The sequence below is a fragment of the Hemicordylus capensis genome, chromosome 13 (genome assembly GCF_027244095.1).
Source record: "Hemicordylus capensis ecotype Gifberg chromosome 13, rHemCap1.1.pri, whole genome shotgun sequence".
Lineage (NCBI taxonomy): Eukaryota > Metazoa > Chordata > Lepidosauria > Squamata > Cordylidae > Hemicordylus > Hemicordylus capensis.
In genome coordinates, this window is record NC_069669.1 from 5,308,688 (window position 1) to 5,333,315 (window position 24,628).

A 24,628-nucleotide genomic window follows, 5' to 3' on the forward strand; every position below is an offset into this window, starting at 1 on the left:
ATTAGGGCGTGGGTGGGTGTATTATTAACTTCCATATATGTATGTTTACATATTTTTAATAAGCCCACGTGTGGACAGTGCCTGTGTGGAGCGCCCTCCCCCCTGGAGAGCACAGGCAGGTAATTCAGAATAAATAGACACGAGAGAGAGAGGAGCCTTCAAACGAGTTTGGTTTTTTTGCAAGCAAAGTCTGCCCCCACCCGAGACAGCGCTACGAAATAGATATTAGCGAGAGGAAAAGAACGAGCAGGCGGCGAAGAAAGCCCAGCCCTCCACTCCCAGCCCAGCGACCACTGAGGGGAGCGCCGCTCCAGAAGACCCGCCCATGCTGTGACTGACAGCTGGCGGACGAACCAGCGAAGGGGCGCCCCTGACCCCGCGGGCCAAAAACCCCGCGCCTCCCTCCCCCCGCCTTTAGCCTAAGGAGAGGACCGCAAGAGCGGGAGGGGTGCTGTAGTGGAAGAAGGCGGCGGCGGGAGAGCGCTTGCGCAGTGGAGGTAGCGGCGACTCCTGCTCCTCCCTCGGGAGCGCGGGCGGTGCGTTTCTCCCCCGCCCCCCGGGCGCGCCTGCGCAGAGCGGGCCTCGCGCGCCTCAGTGACAGCGGCCGCCCCCACCCTCCGCGAGGGCCTGGCCCCTGAGGCGACTCGGCCGGTTGGCGCCGCGGCGAGAGCGGAGATGCGGGCGAGGGGCGGCCCGGGCGCGGCGCCACGCGGGCTGGGGTGAGCCGGCGCCTGACCCTGAGGGTCCCAGAGAGGCCGGCCGCCATGGCTTCGGCGGCAGCAGCAGCGGCGGCGGCAGCCTCCCCTCCGCTTCCCGCGGCGGTGGCGGGGCGGCCGCGCAGCACGGAGGTGCGCTGCGACCCCAGCGGAGACAGCCGCAGCGTGACGGTGCGGATCCAGGCGCGGAGCCCCCAGCCGCCGCTGCCGCCTCCAGGGCCGGGCCAGGCCTGCAAGTCCAGCCTCTCCTCCAGCTGCAGCAGCTCCGGGGGCGACGCGGCGGCGGCGGCGGCGGCAGCGGCGGCGGCGGTGGCGGCGACGCGCCGGGCGCAGGCGGCGGCGGAGGCGGCGGGCGAGGGCGGCGGCCTGTTCGGGCTGGGCCTGGGCTTGGGCTCGCGGCGGCCCCGGCGCGGGCGGTCGGGGCGGCGGCGGTGGCTGCCGCAGCTCTTCGAGCGGGCCTCGCGGCGCTGGTGGAGCCCGCAGTTCGACTCGCGCAACCTGGAGGAGGCCTGCCTGGAGCGCTGCTTCCCGCAGACGCGGCGCCGCTTCCGCTGGGCGCTCTCCTACCTGGGAGCCGCCGGGCTGCTGTGGGGCACCTACCTGGGGCTGCGGCCGGGGCCCGGCGGCGGGCGGCGGCAGGTGGTGCTGGTGGCGCCGGCGCTGGGCTTCCTGGCCGCCTGCCTGGCCGCCTTCCTCTTCACCTTCACGCGGGCCTATGGGCGGCACACGGCGAGCGCCTCGTTGGCCCTGACGCTGGCCGCCTTCGCCCTCACCCTGGCCCCGCAGTTCCAGGTGCTGGGCGCCCCCGCCGCGGGGGCCGCTGCCAATCAGAGCCTGGCTGCTCTCCCCGCCTCTGGCCCCTGCCTGTCGCAGGTGGGCAGCTTCTCCATGTGCGTCGAGGTGCTGCTGCTGCTCTACACGGTGATGCACCTGCCCCTCTACCTGAGCCTCTTCCTGGGTCTCTCCTACTCGGTCCTCTTCGAAACGTTCGGCTACCACTTTCGCGACGAGGACTGCTTCACGCCTTTCGGGGAGCGCCTGGTGTACTGGGAGCTGCTCAGCAAAGCCCTGCTGCACATCTGCATCCACGCCACCGGCATCCACTTGTTCATCATGTCCCAAGTCAGGTCGAGGAGCACGTTCCTGAAAGTGGGGCAGTCCATCATGCACGGCAAGGACCTGGAGGTGGAGAAGGCCCTGAAAGAGAGGATGATCCATTCCGTCATGCCCAGGATCATTGCCGACGATCTCATGAAGCAGGGGGACGACGACAGCGAGAACTCCGTTAAGCGCCACTCCACCTCCAGCCCCAAAAACAAAAAGAAAAAGCCTTCCATCCAGAAAAACCCCATTGTATTCCGTCCTTTTAAAATGCAACAGATAGAACAAGTCAGTATTTTGTTTGCCGATATTGTAGGCTTCACCAAAATGAGTGCCAACAAATCCGCACATGCTCTCGTGGGGCTCTTGAATGATCTTTTTGGTCGCTTTGACCGCCTCTGCGAGGACACAAAATGTGAGAAGATAAGTACTTTAGGAGACTGTTACTACTGTGTAGCTGGGTGTCCTGAGCCCCGAGAGGATCACGCTTATTGCTGTATCGAGATGGGCTTGGGCATGATTAAAGCCATAGAACAATTTTGCCAGGAGAAGAAAGAGATGGTGAACATGCGAGTTGGAGTTCATACGGGGACCGTCCTATGTGGAATTTTGGGGATGAGGAGGTTTAAGTTTGACGTATGGTCCAATGATGTCAACTTGGCCAACCTAATGGAGCAGCTGGGTGTGGCCGGGAAGGTCCATATTTCGGAGGCTACTGCAAAATATTTGGATGACCGCTATGAAATGGAGGATGGAAAGGTGATTGAGCGTGTTGGCCAGAGTGTGGTAGCAGACCAGCTTAAAGGTACGTGTGTTCATTTCATTAAAATGGAATGAATTTGTTTGCTTCAGTACTTTTTCCTTAGTCTCTGACTTCTGTTAGGCTAACGTTAGGATGGTTTTATGTTCTTCTTCTATGATTTGGAACTTGTGGGTTGCATCTGGTGGCTGTCATGACTCTTCAAAGTGATGAAGGCTTAGATTTTATTAAATATGGAGAAGCTATTTAGAAAATGCAAAATATTTTCTAGTTCATGGCATTCGATTTTATTGTAAGGTTTACTCTTTCAAGAGTGCAGATCCCAAAGCTTTTGGAGCAGGCAAGAGGGAGATAAATTCAGAAGAGTTATATTTTTGTGTTGAGGAGCAAACTTTTTTTTTAAATGTACATCTAGCTCATCTATTAAATCAGTCTTGCTTTGGTACTCTTGCATGTAGACTGGAGATGGGCTATAGTTCAATGAGCACACACTCTTTGTGTAGAGGATCCCAGGTTAAATCCCTGGTGGTATCTCACCTGAAAGACTCACCTGAAATCCTAGAGAGCTGCTGCCAGACAGTGATACTGAGCTAGGTGAAGTCTGACTTGGTATAATGCAGCTTAATATCTTTAGATTTATAGAAAAATATATTTTAGGTAATGATTGTAGCAGTTAAATCTTGAGTTATGCAGAAAGTATTCAGTTATCTGTTGAAGCTTCACAGATCTCAGATACATAACAAATAACCTTATTCTTGCAAGTAGTTCTGACAGGTTTTTTATTTGCTTTAGTATCTTGGATTTTTAGAGTACAAATAATTGATTATACAGAAGTTGTAGCACAAAACAATAAATACTGAATACACTTCAAATAATTACTGTTTATTTTCTGTTCCTTTGTACTTATGAGCCCAGAGAGTAGATGAGCAAGAGAGCGCGTGCACTGACTGAACCTAAATGAAGCATTTGAGACTGCTTCATTCCATTTGCTTAATTAACAGTGTACTGTAACTTTTTAAAAAAATGGCTGATATTAAGGAGACGGCTAAATAAGAATGTGTGAGACTAATGGATGGGGCCTAGACTAGAAAATAGCATGAAATATACAGAAGCTAAATCTTTCTTGGGGAAATTTGACAAGCATAACCATCATTTGGGAGGTTGCCTGGTTGCATATGAAAGGGAGCCTAGAAGTGTGAGCACTGTAAGATATTCCCCTTAAGGGGATAAAGGATATTTCCCTTAAGTTCTCTCCCTGGCAGCAGCTCCAAGATAGCGCTGAGAGAGACTTCTGCCTGCAACCTTGGAGAAGCTGCTGCTGTCGGTGTAGACAGTACTGAGCAAGATGGACCTATGGTCTGACTCAGTATATGGCAGCTTCCTATGTTCCTATCATTCTTAGGCTGAATTTCTGTATTGTGGCAATATTGAACACTGGAAGATGTAATCATTGAAGCAGCCAGCCTTCCTTGGCACCAGGTGAATACTATCTATATTTAGTATATTGGTATGAATTCCTTTGGACTGCAGACTAGCTTGTTCGGATGCAGTTGACGCAATCTTCAGACTTCAGGCAATCTTGTGTTTGAGGAAAGCCTGTGGTGTTAGTTGATTCAGTAGCTGCCTGAAGCCTAGAAGAACACTGGTTGATCTCTCTGATAGATAATAACTATCCTGAAATGAGAGTACCCTGGCACTGGAAATGTGGTGTGTGACGTTAACTTGTAGCTTTCGGCCAGTCCCTACTAGCTACTTTAACAGTAAACATACATGCATTTGGAAAAAGAAGGAATAAGCATATTTGTGAATATTAATGTGTTAACTTGCATGATATACTCTATCATTCAGTTAAAATAATTAATTTTTATGGGTAATTCTAATTGTCGACATTCATATGAGATTATAGTAATGGAAGCATAACTGACACATGAGTAATTATACCTCACTTATGGTCTTTGTTTAGAACTGGTCCAGCATAAAGAAATGAGGGGTTAAAATGGATGATGTTCTGCTCGAATAACTGTTGGGATTGGGAGTATCTTTCACAGCCCAGATCTGTCCATGTCTTGTCTGAAGTCCCACTGGATTAAATAGAGCTTATTCCCATTTTATGTGTTTAGAGCTGCTGCCTTAGAAATATTGAAATATCTACTACTATGATGACGAATATTTATATACCTCTCTTCAAGCAAAATTCACAAAAAACGTTACATTAAAAAATAAATATAGTCCCCTCTCTCCAAAGGGCTCACAATCTAAAAAGAAACAAAAGGCAGTGCAGTACCAGCAACAGCCACTGGAGGGATGCTATGCTGAGGTTGGATAGGGTCAATTGGATAGGGCCAATTCCTTAAGAGGCTCAGTGGGGAAATGCTTGACTAACAAGCAGAAGGCTGCCGGTTCAAATCCCTGCTGGTACTATATTGGAAAATGCTGAAAGGCATCATCTCATACTGCGTGGGAGGAGGCAATCGTAAGCCCCTCCTGTATTCTACCAAAGAAAACCACAGGGTTCTGTGGGCACCAGGGGTCAAAATCGACTTGACGGCACACATTACTTACTTTAAATATAAGAGAATCACCACTTTTAAAAAGGTGTGTCTCTCTGCTCAATTAGCAGGGCTTATTTGAACAGTGGGGTCAGGGTCATCTTTGTAGCCTGGGGGGCTTCTGCTGCCTGTGTGCACATGTGCATAAGCTCTATTCCTTACTGCAAAGTACTGATGCAACCATGTTGCTGCACAAAGGAAGTCACTGTATCTGTTCTCTGATAGAAGATTGTGGAGGCTGCCTGAGAAAAACACTCACAATCATCCAATTGTTGCAGTGCTTCAATCCTTGCTTCCCAATCTTCATAAGATGTGGAGTATGTTTTAAAACATTTATGTTGGCATTGAAATCAGATGCTGACTAATGGACAAAAGTACCTACAATGGCTGAACATAACATACTCCTTCTGCCCCATGTGATTAGGTAGGCAGACAAAGGAAGGCAAAAGCTCACTAAGAGTTGGCTCAGTAATTTGTGCATCTTTGCCAAAGTGTGGGCATGTGGATGTTAGCGATGTGCACAAATCAAGATTTGTGCACAGATTCGAAGCCGAATTGATACGTGAGGCTTCTGAACTGATTCGACTGGTGGAGGGAGGGGGCGGCGAGCAGCACCTTTTAAAAGTGAGGACAGAAGGTCCTTACCTGCTCTGCTGCCACTCCACACAGCTTCCTGCTGTGGCGGCGCTCCCCCCAGCAGCTCACACTATGGGAAGAGGCCATGTGCATGGCATGGCTGCAGTGCATGGGCTGCTGGGAGGAGTGCCGCTGCAGCAGGTAGCTGTGGAGTGTTGGTGAAGCAGGTGAATCTGTGCACTGAGAAGGGTTCTGCAGTCAAGACAGGAGGAGGTTGGTGGTAGCAGCGGAACTGTTTAAACTGTGTTAACTGTCCTTTCCCCACAGGCTTGAAAACGTACCTGATCTCTGGCTTGAAAGTGAAGGAGTCCCACTGCAACTGCTCACAGACTCTGCTTCCGAGTCTAGAAGCAGGAGACAGAAACAAGCTTCAGGGAGCTGCCTCAATGGAGAATGTTGGGGATTCAGCCAAGGGTTTCAGACACTCGGAGAAAAGCAAGGTTTGTCAAGTACAGTTTTTATACATCTCTGGAGTTACTAATCTAGAAACTTGTTTTAGAAGGATAAACTGGGACACAAATCAGCCGCTTGGTGAGGACTCTTAGCGACCACTTAGATAGAGTCTCTCCAGGATGATCTGTCTTCAACTTGGCCTTTAAGGTCATCCATTGCTGTTGTAATCAAGTCCATCCACCTTGCTGCTCGCCGTCCTTTTCTTCTCTTTCCTTCAACCATTCCCAGCATTATGGACTTCTTAAGGGAGCTGGGTTTTCGCATAATGTGTCTGAAGTATGATAGTTTGAGCCTGGTCATTTTGTGCCTTGAGAATATACAACTTGGACATGCTAATATTTGCCATGACAGCAGGCCAACGATAAAAAGAGAAAAACTAACCTTAACGTGGTTTTTTTTTTTTTTTAAATCTCCAGACATGCCCTTCATGCAGTATTATCCTTGCTCCCACCTGTGCTGCAAGTATAGAGGAAGGAACCATTCAGAACGGGTGCCAGGATGAACACAAGAACAGCACAAAGGTAACACATTCTCTGCTTGAGCTCTGCTCTGGCTACGCTGCATCGCTTGTATAGCAGCTCCAAGCAGCAGAAATTGCTTTGTTGTGATTCTGCTGCTGATCAGTCCTGAGATGAAACTGACTTAAGTGACATGCGGTCTCCATCCTCAGGACTGAAATAGATGCTCCCAGAAGCTGTATTTGCATGATCTGAATTGCATCACTTTGAAGCGCAGCAACCATTCCTGATAAAACAGGCAGCAGAATTCTCTACCTCACCATCATGGTTGCTATTAGCTGAGCTGGGCCTGTTCTTGTAGCCATTCTAGTAATGTAAAAATGTGGGGTTGGTTTCATTTCTCAGTGTCAGTTCAGACATCTTAAAAGCTCTTCAGAGAACCTGAGCAAAGCTTCTGGAGTTCTCTTGAAGCATTTTAGCTCATGCATTCATGTTGTCTATGAACATTTTGATAGCTGAAAGACTGGCTTAATCATGATTAATTCCAACTGGAACTTGCCACAAAGGATTAAAACACACACCAAACAACCCTGTTCTCTGTAAAAGGGTATTTCATGCCAGTGTCCTGAGGCACACTCAGTGTGGCTTAATGGGTACCTGGTTTCAGATCTCCACCCGCAAAGCCTCACTGGCTGACCTTGGACAACTCTCTCAGCCTACTTTAAAGGGTCATCATGAGGGGAAACCCTTTGTGTGCTTCTATGTGCTCCATGGAGAGAGGATGGATACAGACACAATCTGTAGTTTATGAACATCCTTTGATTCAGATGGCTTATGTTTGGCTTTTGAAACAAATTGTTTAGTAAACATTGACTGAAATAGTTTGTAAACACATACTGACATTTTCTTTAAAGTATTGGCTTTGTGTTAAAAACAAGATGTTTAGTTTACCAGCTATCAGGTCCCTCCCTGCCAGGGGTCAGCTCCATGTCACAAGAGACAGAGTAGGCCACCACCACCCCCCATTTCAAAGCAGTTTCTTTACTTCTAATGGTCATGCTGTTGCTGTCCACCTGGGTTGGGCAACTGAAGACATGTGACAGCATGGCCTCTTCCTGTGTCATCTAACCATCCTAGTAGGAAGCCCTCGTGTCACCTCCCCCGGTTCGGCCCCATGGCCAGTCTTGGCTTCCCATGCCTACCTCCTCCTGCCCCAGCCTGCTGGAGTCTAGGCTGCTCTCCTCTCTGGATTGTTGTCTTTTGGCTCTAAATACCGTCTCTGTCTGCCCACCCTCTTGTAAGTCCCTCCCACTGGGGGGGGGGGTACTTGCCTTCTTGACTGTGGTGAGTCAGTAAGGTATGCCTGCCAGGAGTGGGCTGGTCCTAGTTCTACTTGGATCTGCCCCACCTTCCCTCTGGTCTCCCTGGTGGGTCTTGCTTCCGTGGTCCTCCTGGGGTGTGTGACTAGGCTCACACCAGTTCTACATTTATTTCTGTATTACAGTGAGTGTATATCCTTATTTATTTATTTATTTATTTGACATATTTCTGTACTGTCCAAAACTCACGTCTCTGGATGGTTTACAACAAGCAAATGAACAAGTTAAAACATTAGTTAAAATAAATGACAACAGAAAACTTAAAACAGTAGTTAAAACAAAATTAATGATATTTATTTTGTTCTCAGTTTAAAAAATGTACATGAGCACGTTTGAACTGAAGCACACTCTTTGTTGCTAAAATATGCCTTTAAGGAGAATGAACCCAAACTTTCTGTGGCTCCTGAACTTCTTCTCTTCGTCTTTGCCCTTCCTGTGACCTAAAGCAGGGCCCCGGAGGATGCAGTCCAAAGTCCCAGAATGGGCTTTTGAGTCTTCCGCAAGAGGAGAAGCTGAGCAACAGCCAAACATCCCTTTGTGAAATGTTGCAGGAGAAAGGGAGGTGGGCAGGAGTCAGCTTGGATCAGTCAGCCCTCCTGCCACTACGGTTCAAAAACATCAGAGAGAAAACAGATGCTCACTTTGTTGATGTGATTAAAGAAGACAGGTAAGAAGGAGTTCTTCACATTCTAAATGTGTTATGCAGGAGAAGGTGGTCAAGGTATTGGTTTTTGTAGGCCACTGCTTCTGGGAATTTAAGCCCCAGTAAGTCTCTGCAAATTTGTCCCATTTTTGGTTAGTGTTAACCAGGGTGTTGTCTGCAATAACTTACATCGGAAGCTGCCTTAGACAGTCAGACCCCTGGTCCATCTAGCTCAGTATTGCCTACACTGACTGGCAGTGACTCTCCAAGATTTCAGGCAAGAGTCTTTCCCAGCCCTATCTGGAAGTGCTGCCAGGGATCGACCCAGGGGTCTTCTGTATGCAGTTGGATGCAGTAGCCCCATCTTGGAGAACGGGTATCGCTTAGTGACTAAGAGGGCAAGCTGTGAGCGAAATCCAGTTCAGATCTATGGCTAGCCATCACTCTCTTGGCCCCAGACCCACCCTCGTAATTTTGGGCTAAGAACACTGGCCTCGCTTTTAGGATGGCAGTTGTAAAAGAGATAATGTATGTCAAGTTCTTTAAACACCATGTAATGCTGATGACAGTAGTAATAATTGTTCCTACTTTATTTGGGCCACTGTATTTTCTGCATCCTCTAAGCAGAGGACAGTATTGAGTGGTCTGTCTGCAGTGGAGTGAGCCATGCCAAAGACCGCACTGTGATCTCATAACAATTTTATGTAGCTGCTCCATAACTAGTGTTCTCTGGCCAGCTTGCAAAACAAACCAATAAAAAGTTTTTAAAGCCTGGGTGAATTTAAAAAAGAGTCTTCACCTGGTATCTAAAATACCATAACGATGGCACCACTGGGAGCCTATTCATAAACAGGGTGCTGTCCTCTCCCACAAAGGCCCTCTCCCTAGTAGCCATCCCCCTCTCTTCATTTGGCAGTGACACTTGAAGATCGGTCTCCTCAGAAGATCTTATGGGACATGGCACTCTTTCAGCTAACCGGGTCGCAAGCCATTTAAGGCTTTGAAGGTACAAGCCAGCATTTTGAATTGGGCCCAGAAACAAACTGTGAGCCAGTGCAGCTGACAAAGCATCAGCGCGATATGATTGAAACACCCAGTCCTAGTTAACAATCTTGGGGCCCTATTTTGGACCAACTGCAGACCCAAACGGTTTTCTAAGGCAGCCCCCATACAAGTCATAGTAATCTAAACGGGAGGTTACCAGAGCATAAGTAGCCTGGGAGAGTGCCTTTCTCTACAAGATCCCCACTGCTCATTAAGATCATCAGGAGGGGTCCGTCTTTGGCTGCTACCAGTTCATCTGGTGGTGACCTGGGATTGGGCCTTATCAGTTGTCGCCCTTAAATTGTAGAACACACTCCTCGTGGATTTAAGAGGATTATCTTCCTTGGAGGCCTTCAGGAGAGCCTTAAAGACCCATCTTTTTAGCCTGGCTTTTAATAATATCTAGTTTTAGTTTTAATGGGTTTTAATCTGGTGTAAATGTATTTAATTTTACTTTTATATTTTCTTAATTTTAATATAAACTGCACTGAGCCACTTTAGGAAGGGCGGTAAATAAATTGAATGAATGAATAAATAATAAAATAACTGTGGCCAGGCTATCTCCATCCAGGAAAGATTGTAACCAGCATATCAGCTAAAGCTGATAAAAGGCACTCTGGCAGTGTGATTATTTGAACTGGGAACTTCGTGCTCTTGACCACAGTGTACCATTATTTCACTTTTTTATTCTAGCTGTGAACTCTGTAGGAGATGTATTCTTAGGAAGATTCTGTAGCAGTTGTATATCGCTGTCGTTCCACTCTTGTGGGAACTTGGAGCCATCTTCATGTTGTCACTCTAGCTGACCAAATTGTTCCAAGTGCTTTCTCTTCTCAGCACATGAAGTTTGATACATGCAGCGCGGAGATCAAATAGCAGGCAAATGCTCACCAGGACTTCAAGGGGTCAGATACATTAAGAGCACCCATACCAAGTAGGAAGTAACCTGGAAAGAGAGGATGAGTTGCTTTTTCAAAAGCATGAACTCTTCTGAAACTGTTTGCTGTCCATTTTTCCTCTAGCTTGATGAAAGACTATTTTTTTAAGCCACCAATTAACAGGCTGAGCCTGAACTTCCTGGACCAGGATTTGGAGTTGGCCTATAGGAGCAGCTATCAAGAAGAGGTGTGTGCTGGCTCTGTCTGTGTCTGAAGTGTAAACCGCATGCTAACACCAGTTGTGTGTTGTTTCTTGAATGAATAGCTGCCTTAGGAATTGTGTGCTGAGAGGGGAAGGGTGCCCAGTCAGCCTGTAGAGTTCCATGTGTGTTCTTAGTCTTCTGAACACACCTGGAGCCCTGTGTGAGGGTGGGGAAGCAGCTGGGAAGAAAATTGAGGAAAACAAGGCTGGCCAGGCATACACCTTGAAACCTTCAGGTTTCCAGATGGGCGGTTTTTGAAGATGAGACCTTGTGCTAATTTCCCTCTTGGGAAGTTGTTGTTAGAAGATGTCAGGATAGGGAACCACATGCCACTGTGATGGGGCAGACCTCTGTTATCTTTCACATGCATAATATAGAAGCTCCAGTGAAACCTACATTGTTCCCTCACCAGCCGACATTCCATTCCATGTGTGTGAATGCAAAATCAAGGTCTAATTCATGTTAGGGCTCAGTGACACAACCTTTAAGGCTGCTTTCAGTTAAAACTAAAACAAATGGTCACAGTTCCATTACAGATGTTTGTGTTCATATGTCATTTGCCTCCGAGGCACAGCACCATTCTTTTGTGTTTGTGTCTCCCTGTTGCACTGAATGGTTCCTTCATGTGTCCCATTTACAGCACACAAGGAGCAGAACCATTCTCTGCTGCTGCAGTCTAAGGGCATCTCACGTGTGGGGTTATGCTGTCCATGTGACTCTAAAGGCAGGACTATGTAAATTAGTTAGGCTTTCTAAGGCTGGGATTAACATGATCCCCTCAGTTCAGGCAGCTCTCCCAGTTTTTGTTTTCTCGCTACCTCTTGAGTTTCTTACTAGATTCTCCCTCCCTCTTCTTCTTTTCCTTCAGTCTCTTAAAAACAAAACAAAACACCTCTTTGCCTTTGCTACTTTCGTTTTTTCTCTCTCCTCTTCTTCTGACTTTGCCTCCTCCCCTCGTTGCATGGAAAGAATCACTCGGGTACTCTACATCAGTGTACCATTTTGTCAGCATTTTTATGCCAAGGTGTGTTTGGATTTTTCTTAAATTTACACACTCGGATCTAAAGAAGGCCAGTTTGGGAACATTGTAGGGTTTTTTGGGGGGGGAGCTCTGAATTATGTATGCAAAAAGATAGTTCTTTCCACCTGCCATGGCATGTGGCTGTCTGCCCTTAAACAATCCTGATACAACCTTCCAAGAGGGAAGTTCCACAACATTCATGGGCTCTTTGGTCTGTTGTCAATTCTTAAAGATGTTTCTTAATGCCCAGTCTCAAGCTCCTTTGCTGAAATTCCTTGCTTTAATTATTCTTGTAAACAGCTATTCAGTCTGGAGACAGTTTAGAGATATGAAAACTACTATTGTACCTTTGATTTGTTATTGACCTGAGAAGGCAACCTTAATTACCACAGTAGCAGAGTTGCCTCTTCTTAGTCTTGTCTTGCTAGCTATAAAACACCACAGAAGTACCCTCTGGTAGCTGAGACACTATTAGTCCAGAAAACTTTGGAGACAGTGTTTCCTTCCCTGCCCACTGAACACTCTTTCCAGGCCATCACCATTATTTTTAACAGTAATGTTAAAATCTCCCTTGCTCCCCCCCCCCATAACTTAAAATATCTTCCACAGAGCTGTCTGAAAGGCCTCTCTGTGCAACCAGACTTTGTGGGGAGACTGAGATTTCTATTTAGTCCTTTTTCTTGCATGCCTTTTTAAAGTGGGCCCAGACACAAGCTGCCAACATCATGCTTTTCTCTGTCACGTAGGTCATAAGAAATGCACCTGTGAAGACCTTTGCCAGCGCGACCTTCAGTTCGCTCCTGGATGTGTTCTTGTCTACCACAGTCTTCCTCATCCTCTCTGTTGCCTGCTTCCTGAAACACGGGATGGCTGCATCCCCTCCTCCGCCTGCAGCGGTGGTTGTGGTCGTCATCGCCATCCTGCTAGAGGTGCTGTCCCTTTTCGTCTCCATTAGGTAAATGAGGTGAAGCCTGGCTCTCTCAGCCACCACTGTCTAGAAACTCATAGGATATGAACAGAGGAAAGAGAAGTCTCCTTCTTGAGAATTCTTCAAGACTCTTCTTGGGGTCTTTCAGTTGCAATGGAAGATTAAGGGCTTGACTCGTGTGCATATTAGCTATGGAAAAGGGAAAACAGATCACCTTAAGTGGGGAGCTGCAGTGGCCCATGTTGGACAAGCACAGGCCATCTCTGCCCAGGGAAGGCCTGCTCTGGGCTCTGTGGCTTGAGGGCTGCAGCCATGAACCCTTAGCAGCTTAGCCAGAAGTGAGCTTTCCAACCTTTTCTGTTACAGACATCTTTAGGGTTTAGTTCTATTGTGGATAAAATGAACCGCACTGAAAGAAACTGTTGATGTGTCCCCCCCAGAATGGTGTTTTTTCTGGAGAATGTGTTGGCTTGTACAAAGCGTCTGCTGGAGGTGATCTCTGGCTGGCTGCCGCGACACTTCGTTGGTGCCATTTTAATCTCCTTGCCTGCTCTTGCCGTCTTCTCACACTTCACCTCAGAGTTTGAAACCAACATCTATGTAAGTGATTCCATAGTGGAGCATGGCATCACAGTTAATTTTGGAATTTGCATCGTGCTCCACATTGGCATAAAGATCGGTGTGACAGAGGCTCAGAAAAGCCGCAACTTCCTAATGCCGTAATAACCATGAGTTAATTGGGAGGAAAAGATCTTGCGGAGATGGGATGAGCTCTGTGTCAGCTGCTGTCTTGCTTTGCCCCTTGGGAGCTTGGCACACCCACTGCTTGCTTTTCAGGGTGCTTGCTAAAACCCTTTGACTGCACCCTCTCCCCCTCCCCCAACTTCTGAAAATGTAAGATTTTTAGAGGTTGAACATTTCTGGAAGTGCCAATGTATAGGGGAAACCAGATGTGTGTCCCCCCCCCCCGGGGCTTCACATCTCTACAAGTTTTCCCTGTAAACTTTGGGATGTGAACTTCTGTCAGGGTTAGAAGTGGAGAACTAACTTTCTAGATGGCCTCTTGCTTTGTAGCGTATAATTCTTACTGTTTTGACCTAGGTGGTGGTCATTCTGTGCAAATAATTTGGTTATAGGGGAAGCTGTTTTTCCTCTGTGTGTAACATCATAAAAGATGCTGTTTAAGCCAAGGGCTTCTCTTTATTTCTGTTGCAGTATACGATGTTCATGTGTTCTGCACTACTAATTGCAATTGTCCAGTACTGTAACTTCTGCCAGCTCAGTTCCTGGATGAGATCATCTTTGGCCACCCTTGTTGGAGGAGTCTTGCTCATCTTGCTCTATGTGTCTCTCTGTCCTGACAGGTGAGCTTTAAAGAATATTGCGGGAGTTCTGTGTGGTACAGCCTGCCTGGGGATGGGGCTGTAGCTCAGTGGTGCAGCACCTGCTTTGCATGCAGAAGGTCCCAGGTTCAGATGCTGGCAGTATCTCCAGATGGGCCTGGGAAAGACCCCTGCCTGAAATGCTGGAGGGCTGCTGTCAGTCATTGTAGACAGTCATGAACTAGATGGGCCAGTGGTCTGACACAGTGTGATGCAGCTTCTTGTGTTGGCCAAGAGTTGGAAAAGAGTCGTCCTTCCAGCAGGGAGCCCTGGAGAGCACCATCCATCTGCTGGAACAGAAGGTCTGTGCTGCTGGCCCATCCCGCTCCTACCTCCAGGCAGCTGCACTGGCTCTTGTAGTTCAGTAGAAGATGTACCATTTTAGTGGATGCATTTGGTCCTGGAAACCTTGTCCAGGAATGTCATCCAGCCCAGGGGAGGAAAACTAGGCCTGGTGCATGCGTGTAGGAATAAGTGTGTCAGAATAGCAAAGAATGGGTCTAAAGCAGGGCTGCTCATCTTTGGCCCTCCTGCAGATGTTGGCCTGCAACTCCCATAATCCCTGCCTACTGGCCAACTCCCATAATCCCTGCCTACTGGCCATAATCCCTGCCTACTGTAGTCCAAAAACAGCAGGGGGTGGGACTATGTTGAGCAGGCCTGTTCTAGAGGATGGTGGCTGTAGTGAATTATGCTTTTCCAGTCTGAACCACAACTGGTCTGGTTTTGCTCTGCACTTATGGTTCCCGAATCCTTGTTAATGTGATTGTCTTGCATTTCTGTTTCAGCTCTATGGGGAAATCGCACCTTAATTCAACAGAGAACTTCAGGTAAGCATCAACACACATTGGCCTTCCCGGTGTCTGATTACCACTGGACCAGGAAAGCTCTTTCCTGAGCCTTTGAACAGACTGGCAGGGTCCTTGAATGTCCTTCATAATCATGAGGCTTAAGCATTTGCTTTTCCCTCCACCCCACCCTCATTATGGAAAGGGTGACATGGTTCTGAAGAAACTGCAGCATTCTGTATGAGAAATCCTTGTTCATGCTCTGTGGTTGCAGCCAAGTGGATTTTTCAACTCCGGGGAACCCTTGAATTTGAGATTCCTCAATCAGTTTGCATGTGGTGTCACTGGCTCTCTGCCCTTATGATCAGAGCTTGTCCTGTAACCCTAACCACAAGACACTATCTACAAAGCACAACACAGCTGACAAAGTGCTTCTCACAAAAGCTGTAATATGTGAGCAGACCCTCAGGGAGCAAAGATGCACAAGGCTTATAATTGCCAGGTGCTAAAGAACTGCTTGTTATATTAATGGATCCAGCAGGGCAGGTTCATTTGTTCAGTAGTCAAGCAGGGAATGTGGTCTGTGAATTTTCTTGTTGATGTGATCTTGTTGCATTTCTGTTTCAGCTCTGTGGAACTCTCCTACTTTGATTCAGCACAGAACTTCAGGTAATTTCCCGATGTATCTTGTATCTTTCCTAATGTATCTTGTTACTTTGGATTATCAGGGTGCTTTAATGAAGTATACTTATTAAAAGCTTTTTTAGCTTTAAAGGGGGGGAATTGATATTCAGATTGTAACATCCTGTAGAAGTCTTTGTCTTGATGAGAACCAGAGGAGAAAAGAGCCCTCTGCGCACTGAATTCTGAGTCAAAAGAGGGTGAGTTTTTGTTTTTTGGTGGGAGTGTACAGGTGGATGTCCTTCTCCCTCAGTGGAGGAGTGTGTCTCTAGGTTGAGTTGCTCCTCCTACCTGCTCCCACAACAGGGCCAACAGAAAAGCAGCTCAGGTAACCCATATAGGAGGGGCATATACCCACTGCCTTCCAGTTACCACCCTGTTTAGCTCCAGAGCAGGAGCCTTGGTGCCTTGTCTGACCTTACATCTCTAGGAGGGAAAGGAGATAGGATGCAGCTGCATTAGCCAGCTGGGATTTTCTCCTTTAACCTGCCAAACCTCATGTAATTTCTGTGATGGCAGAGTGCGAGGGAAGTAAGAGAGGAGGACATCAAGGTCCTAAATCTCTCTAAGGGGATGCCCACGGGTTATCATTCCAGCCCTTACTCGACTCCAGGGATCCATGATTTCCTCCATTAAGATGGTTCTTTTAGTAAGGTTTTAAGCATGCCCATTTCAGGAGTTTCTGTTGTCTTGGCCGGACCACATTACTTCCAGATCTCTAAGGAGAAGCACAATTCTACATCTGGTGGTAGCATCTCTGGAGCAGTGGTCTTCCCCAGAAACCTCTAAGAGGGATTCCCAGATGTTGTTGACTACCATAATCCCCAAGCAAAAGCCATTGCAGCTGGGGATTCTGGGAGTTGTAGTCAACAACATCTGGGAATCCCTCTTAGGAGTGGCTGCACTCTGGCTGCAGTCCTTAATTTCCTCCGGTTTCTCCTTTGGGAGAAGGTTCTTGCAGCAGGTGGTACCTCAGTGAGGGCCTGGCCCTGAACTCCCTCCTGTGAGGCCTTGACCCTGAACTCCCTCCTGTTTGTCAGGGAAAGCTTTTGCATGTCCCAGCCTGTGGAGACTTAATAGTTGGAATTTCATTCTCCTCAGTGGTTTGGAGTATATATACAGCCCACCCAGTTCAGTGTCAGGTCTGTCTGAATCTTTGCTTTCTGCCGCCAGGCAGTTACCTTTCTAGGGAGACCCGTCATATCTGAGCTATTGCGCTAGCCATAGTTCATTCCTTGGGGTTCCTCCCTGCCCTTGGTTGTGTTGTTACTGCTTGGTTTTCCCATTGTCTGTTATATAATTGTTGGCATTTGGCACCAGAGCAATTCAGTGACTTAGAACTTGGAAAGCAGTGGGTGAGCCCACTCCTACATGGGTTATCTGAGCTGCTTTTCTATTGGTCCTGTCTCAGGAGCAGGTAGGAGGAGCAACCCAACCTATCCCAACCCACTCCCGACCACTAAGGAGAATGACCTTTCATTGGATCTGCACTCAGCCCTGTCTGGATCAGCCGTACAGCCTTCCTTAGAGATCCAGCTTGGAAGTGATTGGTTCAAGGGCTGGACTCATCTACCCTAGTTCCAGAGATAGCAGGGTGCCCCACCACTACTCGGTGCCACCCAGCAGTACACACTACGCTTCCCTGGTCTTGTACCAAAAGGCGTTTTCCTCCTCCCACTCTGGATTCCTTTGAAAGGCAGAGAGGCAGTGATGGAATGGAAGAGGAGGTGTAGAGAGGCGAGTGGCAGCCTCAAGCGTCTTCCATGTTCAGTGATGAAAGCCCGACATGTAGATCAAGCTCTTGCATGAAAAAAGCTGACGAAAGTATGAAAATGTTCCATAGTTCTGGTTTTGTGTTGATGATCTGTTGCATTTTGGATTTTAGCTCCACAGAAATCCCCCGCCTTCCTTCAGAACAGAACAGGTAAGAATTAGTATCTAGTACCTGTTTTAGACAGTGATTCCTTTCTTGCTTCATCTTTTTCTGAAAGACAGCCGTCTAGATTAACTAGCCATGGTGTAATAGTGAAAACGAATTTCCATTTGGGTAAGAAGACTGCTTTATTTAATGCGTCAGATAACTAAGTGCTGGTGGCAAGTTAGAGGGAGCCCTAATGACAGGATTGAGCCCCTGAGGCCAGAAATCTCTTCTGAGTCCCAAAGGTTCCTGTCTGGTTTCTTAACCAGACACTGCCCACCTCATGCTGCCAAACTTACAACTGAGCTGTAAGGGGCTAGGAACCTGGGTTTTAAAAACAGGTTGCAATCTGTGCCAGATAACATGTTTATGGTTGCAGATACAGACAATGCATTTAGCTTAGAGTATGTAGAAAGAGAGCAAAATGCTTTTCTCCCAAAATGTGCTCTATTTACCATGCCCCTCCTGTTTTTTGTTTTTGTTTGTTTTTTTAAATCTTGCTTGACTTCAGCTCCAGAGACAACCCCTGCAACAGGTCAACATCTGATGACTTCAGACGGCCAGCAGACCTGATTGGCCAGGAAGTGATCCTGGGTTTCTTCCTTCTGCTGCTTCTGGTCTGGTTCTTAAATCGGGAGTTTGAAGTCAGTTACCGCCTCCATTACCATGGAGACGTGGAAGCTGATCTCCATCGTACGAAGATCCAGAGCATGAGGGACCAGGCTGACTGGCTGCTGCGCAATATTATTCCGTATCATGTGGCTGAGCAGCTGAAAGTGTCACAGAGCTACTCCAAAAACCACGACAGTGGCGGGGTGATCTTTGCTAGCATCGTCAACTTCAGCGAGTTTTACGAGGAGAATTACGAAGGCGGCAAAGAGTGTTACCGGGTCCTGAATGAACTGATTGGGGACTTTGACGAGCTGCTGAGCAAGCCCGACTACAGCAGCATTGAGAAGATCAAGACCATCGGAGCCACCTACATGGCCGCCTCAGGGCTGAACGCCTCCCAGTGCCAAGATAGCCACAATCCCCACAGCCACTTGCAGACCCTCTTTGAATTTGCCAAAGAAATGATGCGGGTGGTGGACGACTTCAACAACAATATGCTGTGGTTCAACTTCAAGCTGCGGATTGGCTTCAACCACGGCCCCCTGACTGCAGGGGTCATCGGCACGACCAAGCTCCTGTATGACATCTGGGGAGACACTGTGAACATCGCCAGCAGGATGGACACGACGGGGGTGGAGTGCCGCATTCAGGTGAGCGAGGAGAGCTACCGCATCCTTCACAAGATGGGGTACGACTTTGACTACAGGGGGACCGTCAACGTGAAGGGCAAAGGTCAGATGAAGACCTATCTGTATCCCAAATGCATGGACAATGGGATCGTTCCCCACCACCAGTTGTCCATATCTCCAGACATCCGTGTCCAAGTGGACGGCAGCATCGGGCGGTCTCCCACAGACGAGATCACCAACCTGGTGCCTTCTGTACAGAACTCAGACAAGACCCCCCAGGCCTCAGACCGCCACTCGGAGCTCAAGGACGGACTGCCGGGTTTCAGAAAACTCCCCAGAGAGCTGGTCAAAGCAGAGGACCGATGTAGACTTGGTAAGGCTGGCGAGAAGCGTGACGGCGAGGAAGTGGGTCTCGAAGAGGCGAATGAACTGACCAAGCTGAACAGCTCCAGAAGTGTATGATGGCCTGGAGAAGCGCCGGGCATGTTCCGTCCACAAGAACACAGAGGTCTTCCCCGCTGACTGTGTTCTCCTGGGCAGGGAGGAAATGGACTGAGTGGTTGCCTGCCTTTATTTTGGCAGCTAGGTATCTGAGTGGATGACAGTCATAGGTGGCACTCCCACGCGCACGCACTCGCACTCCCAGCTCCCTTTGCACCAGTCTTTCAGCTGAGAGGAGGAGACATCAAGTGCCTTCAGATCAACTCTGCTGGACTCCCTGTCTAGGTAGAGAGGCACAAAGTCAAGCCACAGGGTGGGGATTGGACTACATTCAAAGGATAAGCCGTGGTGTTCTCATCATTTTTATTTCTTATAAACACTACCTTCTGTTCTTGTTTTGGCTATTGCAGCTCCTTGAATATATCTATATCTATATATAATGTTAAGCTTTTTGTATGTAAACCCAGAGAAATGCACGTTTACTTACCTTCTGAGGCGGATAGGAAGAGCCAGTGAGAGGAGGCGTCCTGGGGCCAGGGGAGGCAGGAGCAGTACAGGACTGCCTTGTGGTGGGCTGGCAGAGGGTGGGGGGAGCAGGCCGCTCAGCATGTGTGCGCAAGGACAGTCCAGCTGCTGTGTGTGCCATATTTGGACTCAAGTGCCATGGTGTGTTCTGGAGCACGTGGCAGCAACATTCACCCAACGGGCCTGCACAGGCTGAAGTGGGTTCCGGAAGCAAAGGCATAGGCAATCTTAGCCTCAGGTGTTCTGCTCTTGACTCCTGCTGGGAAGGATTTCTGAGCTTTGGGACGGAACTGGCTTCTCTGCATCTGGTCTGGCGTAAGAGACACAACATAATAAACCATTTGGGATTGCCTCTCCCTCTTTTTTTATTCCCCACCCCAATCCTGTTTCTGTGGGGGTCTTCAGGCCTGTAAGGATTCTGCCTGGTGCAGTTCAAAAGCCCATTCAGCGATTCTCTCTGCATCCTTGGCCTTGCCTTTCTCTCTGCAGAGCTGATGCCAAAGGTGATTGGGACTCCAAAGCCATCAAGAGGGACTCGTACAGTGTTTGGGGTGTAGGCACTTTCGTTCTCGCCGTGACTGAGAAGGGCAAGCCCAGCCTTTGATGAGAGTATGGTGGCCTTTTCTCTCCTGGTTTCTTACTCACTGGCCTGTGTACACTTGGGATGATGCTCAGCTTATTTGGCTTCCATATATCCAAACCGACTCTTGGCCCACCTAAAGGTGATGCATCCGGGCTGAAATCTGTCCTCCTGACACATGCCAAGAATGCAGTGGTGGCTTGTCTGCACTTCTGCAAGTTGAGATGGCGTGAAATGGGTTGCAGTGTGCATTTTTTGTTGAACCTATTTAGGTTGATGTAAGAGGGCGAAGGTTTTTGTGTTCAACAGAACTCTTGTAGTGCAATGTAAATTCGTTTAGAAAAAGATCCCCTTTCCTCTGACCTTTAGGGCTAGTTGGGCAACCTCAACCAGTTGTAAGGTGGTCGCTTCTGTTCCTTTCTTGCTGGGCTCACCTTCTTCAAAACTGGAGCCACAACTTGTGTCCCATTTGAGTTTAGATGTGATGGTGCCTCACAGCTGCAATCTGTTGACAGAAAGGGGTTTGGGTGTGAGCCCTCCTAGGGCCTCTTCTGGCCTTCTCCCTCTCTCACAGGCAACGCGTCTGTCCTAGCTGTACTGAACAGCTTGTTCATAGATCCATTTTTTGGAGTTCTTAGTAGTACTTCAGGTGCAGTTGGGTTTATCAACTTGGGGGTGGGGGGCGGGGGGTAATGGATTTCCAACCCGGGCATCAGGCAGTGAAGTCCAGGCTTAGGCTGCTATCTTTCCTGCTTTTTCTTGAAGGATGGCCTTATATGCTTCTCCGGAAATAGTTAAAAGGGCAACCATTGGGTTTTCTTTTGTCCCAAGTACTGTACAAGCCTTCACTGTGGCTGTAATCCTACCACGTATACTATGAAGTAACTGCCATGTACTCGGTGGAATTGCTTCTGAATAAAGATGTGGAGGATGAGGCTGTTCTGTTTGTGTTTCTCTCTGGACCCCCAGTTGGACTCCCTCATCTTAGGGGAATGTTGTGTCATGTTGACACCAAGGCCTGAGTGTGATCATCAGGACGCTAGTTCTGGCTTCTTGTGGCATGGGGACACGCCTTCCCCTGTGGCTGCCGAGTTGAGCTACAGCCAGGCCTCTTGGGGGAGACGTGTCTGAGGTGGCAGCAGCAGCAGCAGCAGAGAGGGTTCTCCTCCCATAGACTGGTTCTCCACAAGAACAGAAGGGAGCTGGTCTTGTGGTAGCAAGCATGACTGGTCCCTTTAGCTAAGCAGGGTCCACCCTGGTTGCATATGAAAGGCAGACTAGAAGTGTGAGCACTGAAAGATATCCCCCTCGGGGGATGGAGCCGCTCTGGGAAGAGCATCTAGGTTTCACATTCCCTCCCTGGCAGCATCTCCAAGATAGGGCTGAGAGAGATTCCTGCCTGCAACCTTGGAGAAACCGCTGCCAGTCTGTGAAGACAATACTGAGCTAGATCGACCAATGGTCTGACTCAGTATATGGCAGCTTCCTATGTTCCTATGTACTAGGAGGCCTCTCCGGAGAGGAGAGGCTGTTTCCTAGCTGGGCTGTGGGCCCCAGCGCAGTGGCCAGTTCTCTTCACTCCCGGCCCGCAGCAAAGGGGCTCCCAAAGATGCCTTCTTCTCACCCCAGGTGCTGCAAACTGTATCATGCCTGGTCATGCACAGGTGTGGAGACAGCCTAGTCCGTGCTGGCAGGTAGGTGTGTGTGTGTGTGTGTGTGTGTGTGTGTGTGTGTGTGTGTGTGTGTGTGTGTGTGTGTGTGTGTGAGATGCCCAGAAGAATCCCCTCACCCTGGGGCATCCCCACCCCATTGCACCCCCAAAGCAGGAAAGGAGGGAAGAGGCACCAGCTTCGGACGGCATGTCCAGAGAGGGCGACACCCCCGCCCGTGGCTTCCAAGGCTTAGGATTGGGCTCCAGGAGACGGTCTATGCGGGTCTTTCCCACACGTGCTCAGACAGACACTGGGTCTGCTCCTCTCGCCCGCCCCTCTTTGGTCCGATGCTCCTTCAGAACCATCGATGCAGCCCCCAGGCCCACACCTTGGGGGCCCCAGGAGCTACTTAGGGGGTGCATGGAGGAGCCCAGAAGGGCCCTGTCTCTGCAAGGGAAGGAAGGCGAGCAAGGCGCGTTCCACATCGTGACTCGCCACCCTGACCCAGCAACCCCCGGGAGAGAGGCAGAAGCATGGGTGGGAGTGTCGTCCTCCAGGCCCTTTCCGCGCCGAGGGGTCCAGTTCGAAGGGGCCAAGGGCTCCGAGGCTGGCCAGGCTTGTAGGCCAACTCCCCTCCCCGCCTGACCCCAGCGGCAGCAGTTTGGGACAAAGCAATTGCTCTGCAAGGGAAAGGGGGCGTGATGTGGCCCTATGCCTTTTCCTTCTCTGTACACACAGGCTGTGTAGCCTATTGCACGACATTTAGAAGCCTACACAGACTGCGGGGAGATCCCCTCAGAACTGAACTCCTGATACACTCTTGCAAAACAATGTTTAGTCTTTGGTGAAGACTCTGTGGAGAGTAACAGTGGGGTTTGCGGGAAGCATCTCTGGTGGAAACGGGGTTCTGGGCTTGAGAGGTGCCAGGCAAAAACCTGACTTTTCTCGTTCTTACCAGCCACTTCTTTACGCCATCTAACATAATGTAATTTGTGCATGGCTTCAGTTTTTGAAATACACCAATGTTCTTTTAGAACTACTCCATTTGCTTGTTTGAAACTGAATGTTTTGTGTCTGGTTACATCTTTTGAAAAGCCCAGAGAGCAAAAGGGGAACTGTTCTGCCTACAACTCAGGCAAAGGGGCATGTTTTTAAAGTTGTGGTGCTCTAGTCTGATATTAAGCAGGGGGAAGTGTTTGTCCCTTTTCAGCCCAGTATAGCATGTCTTCAGTGGCTATTGCTCCTGTCTCCATCTTCCCCCCTGCCACCCCAAGCCCCACTGTAAGCTCTTTGGGGCAAGGAACAATTTTCTCATACTTTGTGAACATTGCTTTCAGAGCATTCTTGTGTGTAGAAAACCGGGATATAAACATATTTTTATTATAAACCGATAACTTCCAGAAGTTCTTAGCAGTGGAAACGGCAGCTCAAGCATCTCTTCATGACAGATATGCGGGGCGTTAAAATGGAGGATCAATATCAGCTGAGATGGCCTCAAAAACAGTACAAGAGCTGTTGCTGAAGCAATATTTATTCCAATTTAGAGGACACATCTTTTTCAAGGAATCTCTTCACTTGACTGCCTGAGAGAAATGTGTCAAGAACACATCTCTCTCAGGCAGTCGAGTGAAAACAACCCTTGGAAAATATATACTATCGAAACACATCAAAATAAATGTCTTCAGATGCAGGGGTCCCCCTGTTCCCTTGTGGAGTGGGTAGATTGGGCAAAAGAGCCTGCCAGTATCTGTGGGAGCTCTTTTTCTCCTCAGCTGCCCCCAAGTCCTTCCAGTCAGGCTGCTGTAGGGTTGCCCACTCCAAACTGGGGTCTCTAGGAATGGGTACTGTGGAGAAATATTGGAGAAAATAATATCTCCAGGAACGATTTCTTGTCAGAAAGAGTTGCTAACTCTGGTGTGTGCCTTGTAGGTAGGGGAGCTTGGAGAGAAATGAATGGACACTGGAGAAATATTGAAGGGAATAGGCACCCTGAGCAGTATTGAACTGTGGGCGTGGGGTATAAATATTTCAAATAATAAGAATAAAATAATAACAACATATCCAGGAACGATTCCTGTCAGAAAGAGTTGCTAACTCGGGCCAGTCATGGCCTGAGAATTGCAGATTGAAAGAGGTGAAACTTGGTTCAGTTTGGGGGGGGCGGGAAAGGCCATTAGAGTTGGGCATTCCCCCTCCCCCTACCCATTTTCCCTCAGCAGCCCTCTTTTTTCTTCAACGGCTCTGTCAAGTCTCCGCGCGCAAACTTTGGTCGGTCGTTGATTGGCTGGCTGCTGGTTATGCCACTCCAGGACTAGACAGCACGAGCCTGCTTGCTCGCCGTTGATTGGCCAGCTTCTGGCTCCGCCCAGGCAACTGGACAGTTTCTGCTTGTCTCCTCGCATTTTGAATTTAGGCGCCTGACGTGGAGGGAGGCTCGAGGGAGAGGGCCTCAGTGTCGCCTCAAGGAGCGAGCAGGGACGCCGGCAGGGGTGGAAAGCCAAGGCGGGCCGCTAGCCCAAGGCCCCTCCGTTGCAATGTATTGTGCCCCCCCACACACACACACACTCTCAGTGGCATGCCTTCTTTTTCTC

General features: G+C 48.8%; 1 protein-coding gene across 2 annotated transcripts; it reads left to right on the forward strand.

Moving 5' to 3' along the window:
• The first annotated feature begins 414 nt into the window (after positions 1–414).
• On the forward strand, positions 415–21,319 carry ADCY9 (adenylate cyclase 9). Of its 2 annotated transcripts, none has more exons than XM_053275905.1 (12): positions 415–2,622; positions 6,030–6,202; positions 6,632–6,736; positions 8,499–8,719; positions 10,762–10,864; positions 12,648–12,856; positions 13,270–13,429; positions 14,045–14,193; positions 15,000–15,041; positions 15,627–15,668; positions 17,566–17,604; positions 18,110–21,319. In XM_053275905.1, exons 1-12 carry the CDS (start codon positions 765–767, stop codon positions 19,299–19,301), a joined length of 4,293 nt encoding a protein of 1,430 aa, XP_053131880.1. In that variant the 5' UTR covers positions 415–764; the 3' UTR covers positions 19,302–21,319. The 2 variants fall into 2 exon arrangements, with proteins under 2 accessions (XP_053131880.1, XP_053131881.1); XM_053275906.1 differs by having other exon boundaries at positions 8,502–8,719.
• The last annotated feature ends 3,309 nt before the right edge of the window (positions 21,320–24,628 follow it).

Bases quoted from the DNA above. Each gene is read 5' to 3' on its own strand.
- ADCY9 (XM_053275905.1), top strand. From the start codon at position 765: ATGGCTTCGGCGGCAGCAGCAGCGGCGGCGGCAGCCTCCCCTCCGCTT. The intron at 15,042-15,626 runs GTAAGCATCAAC...TTTCTGTTTCAG, and splicing joins AATTCAACAGAGAACTTCAG to CTCTGTGGAACTCTCCTACT. The intron at 17,605-18,109 runs GTAAGAATTAGT...GCTTGACTTCAG, and splicing joins CTTCCTTCAGAACAGAACAG to CTCCAGAGACAACCCCTGCA.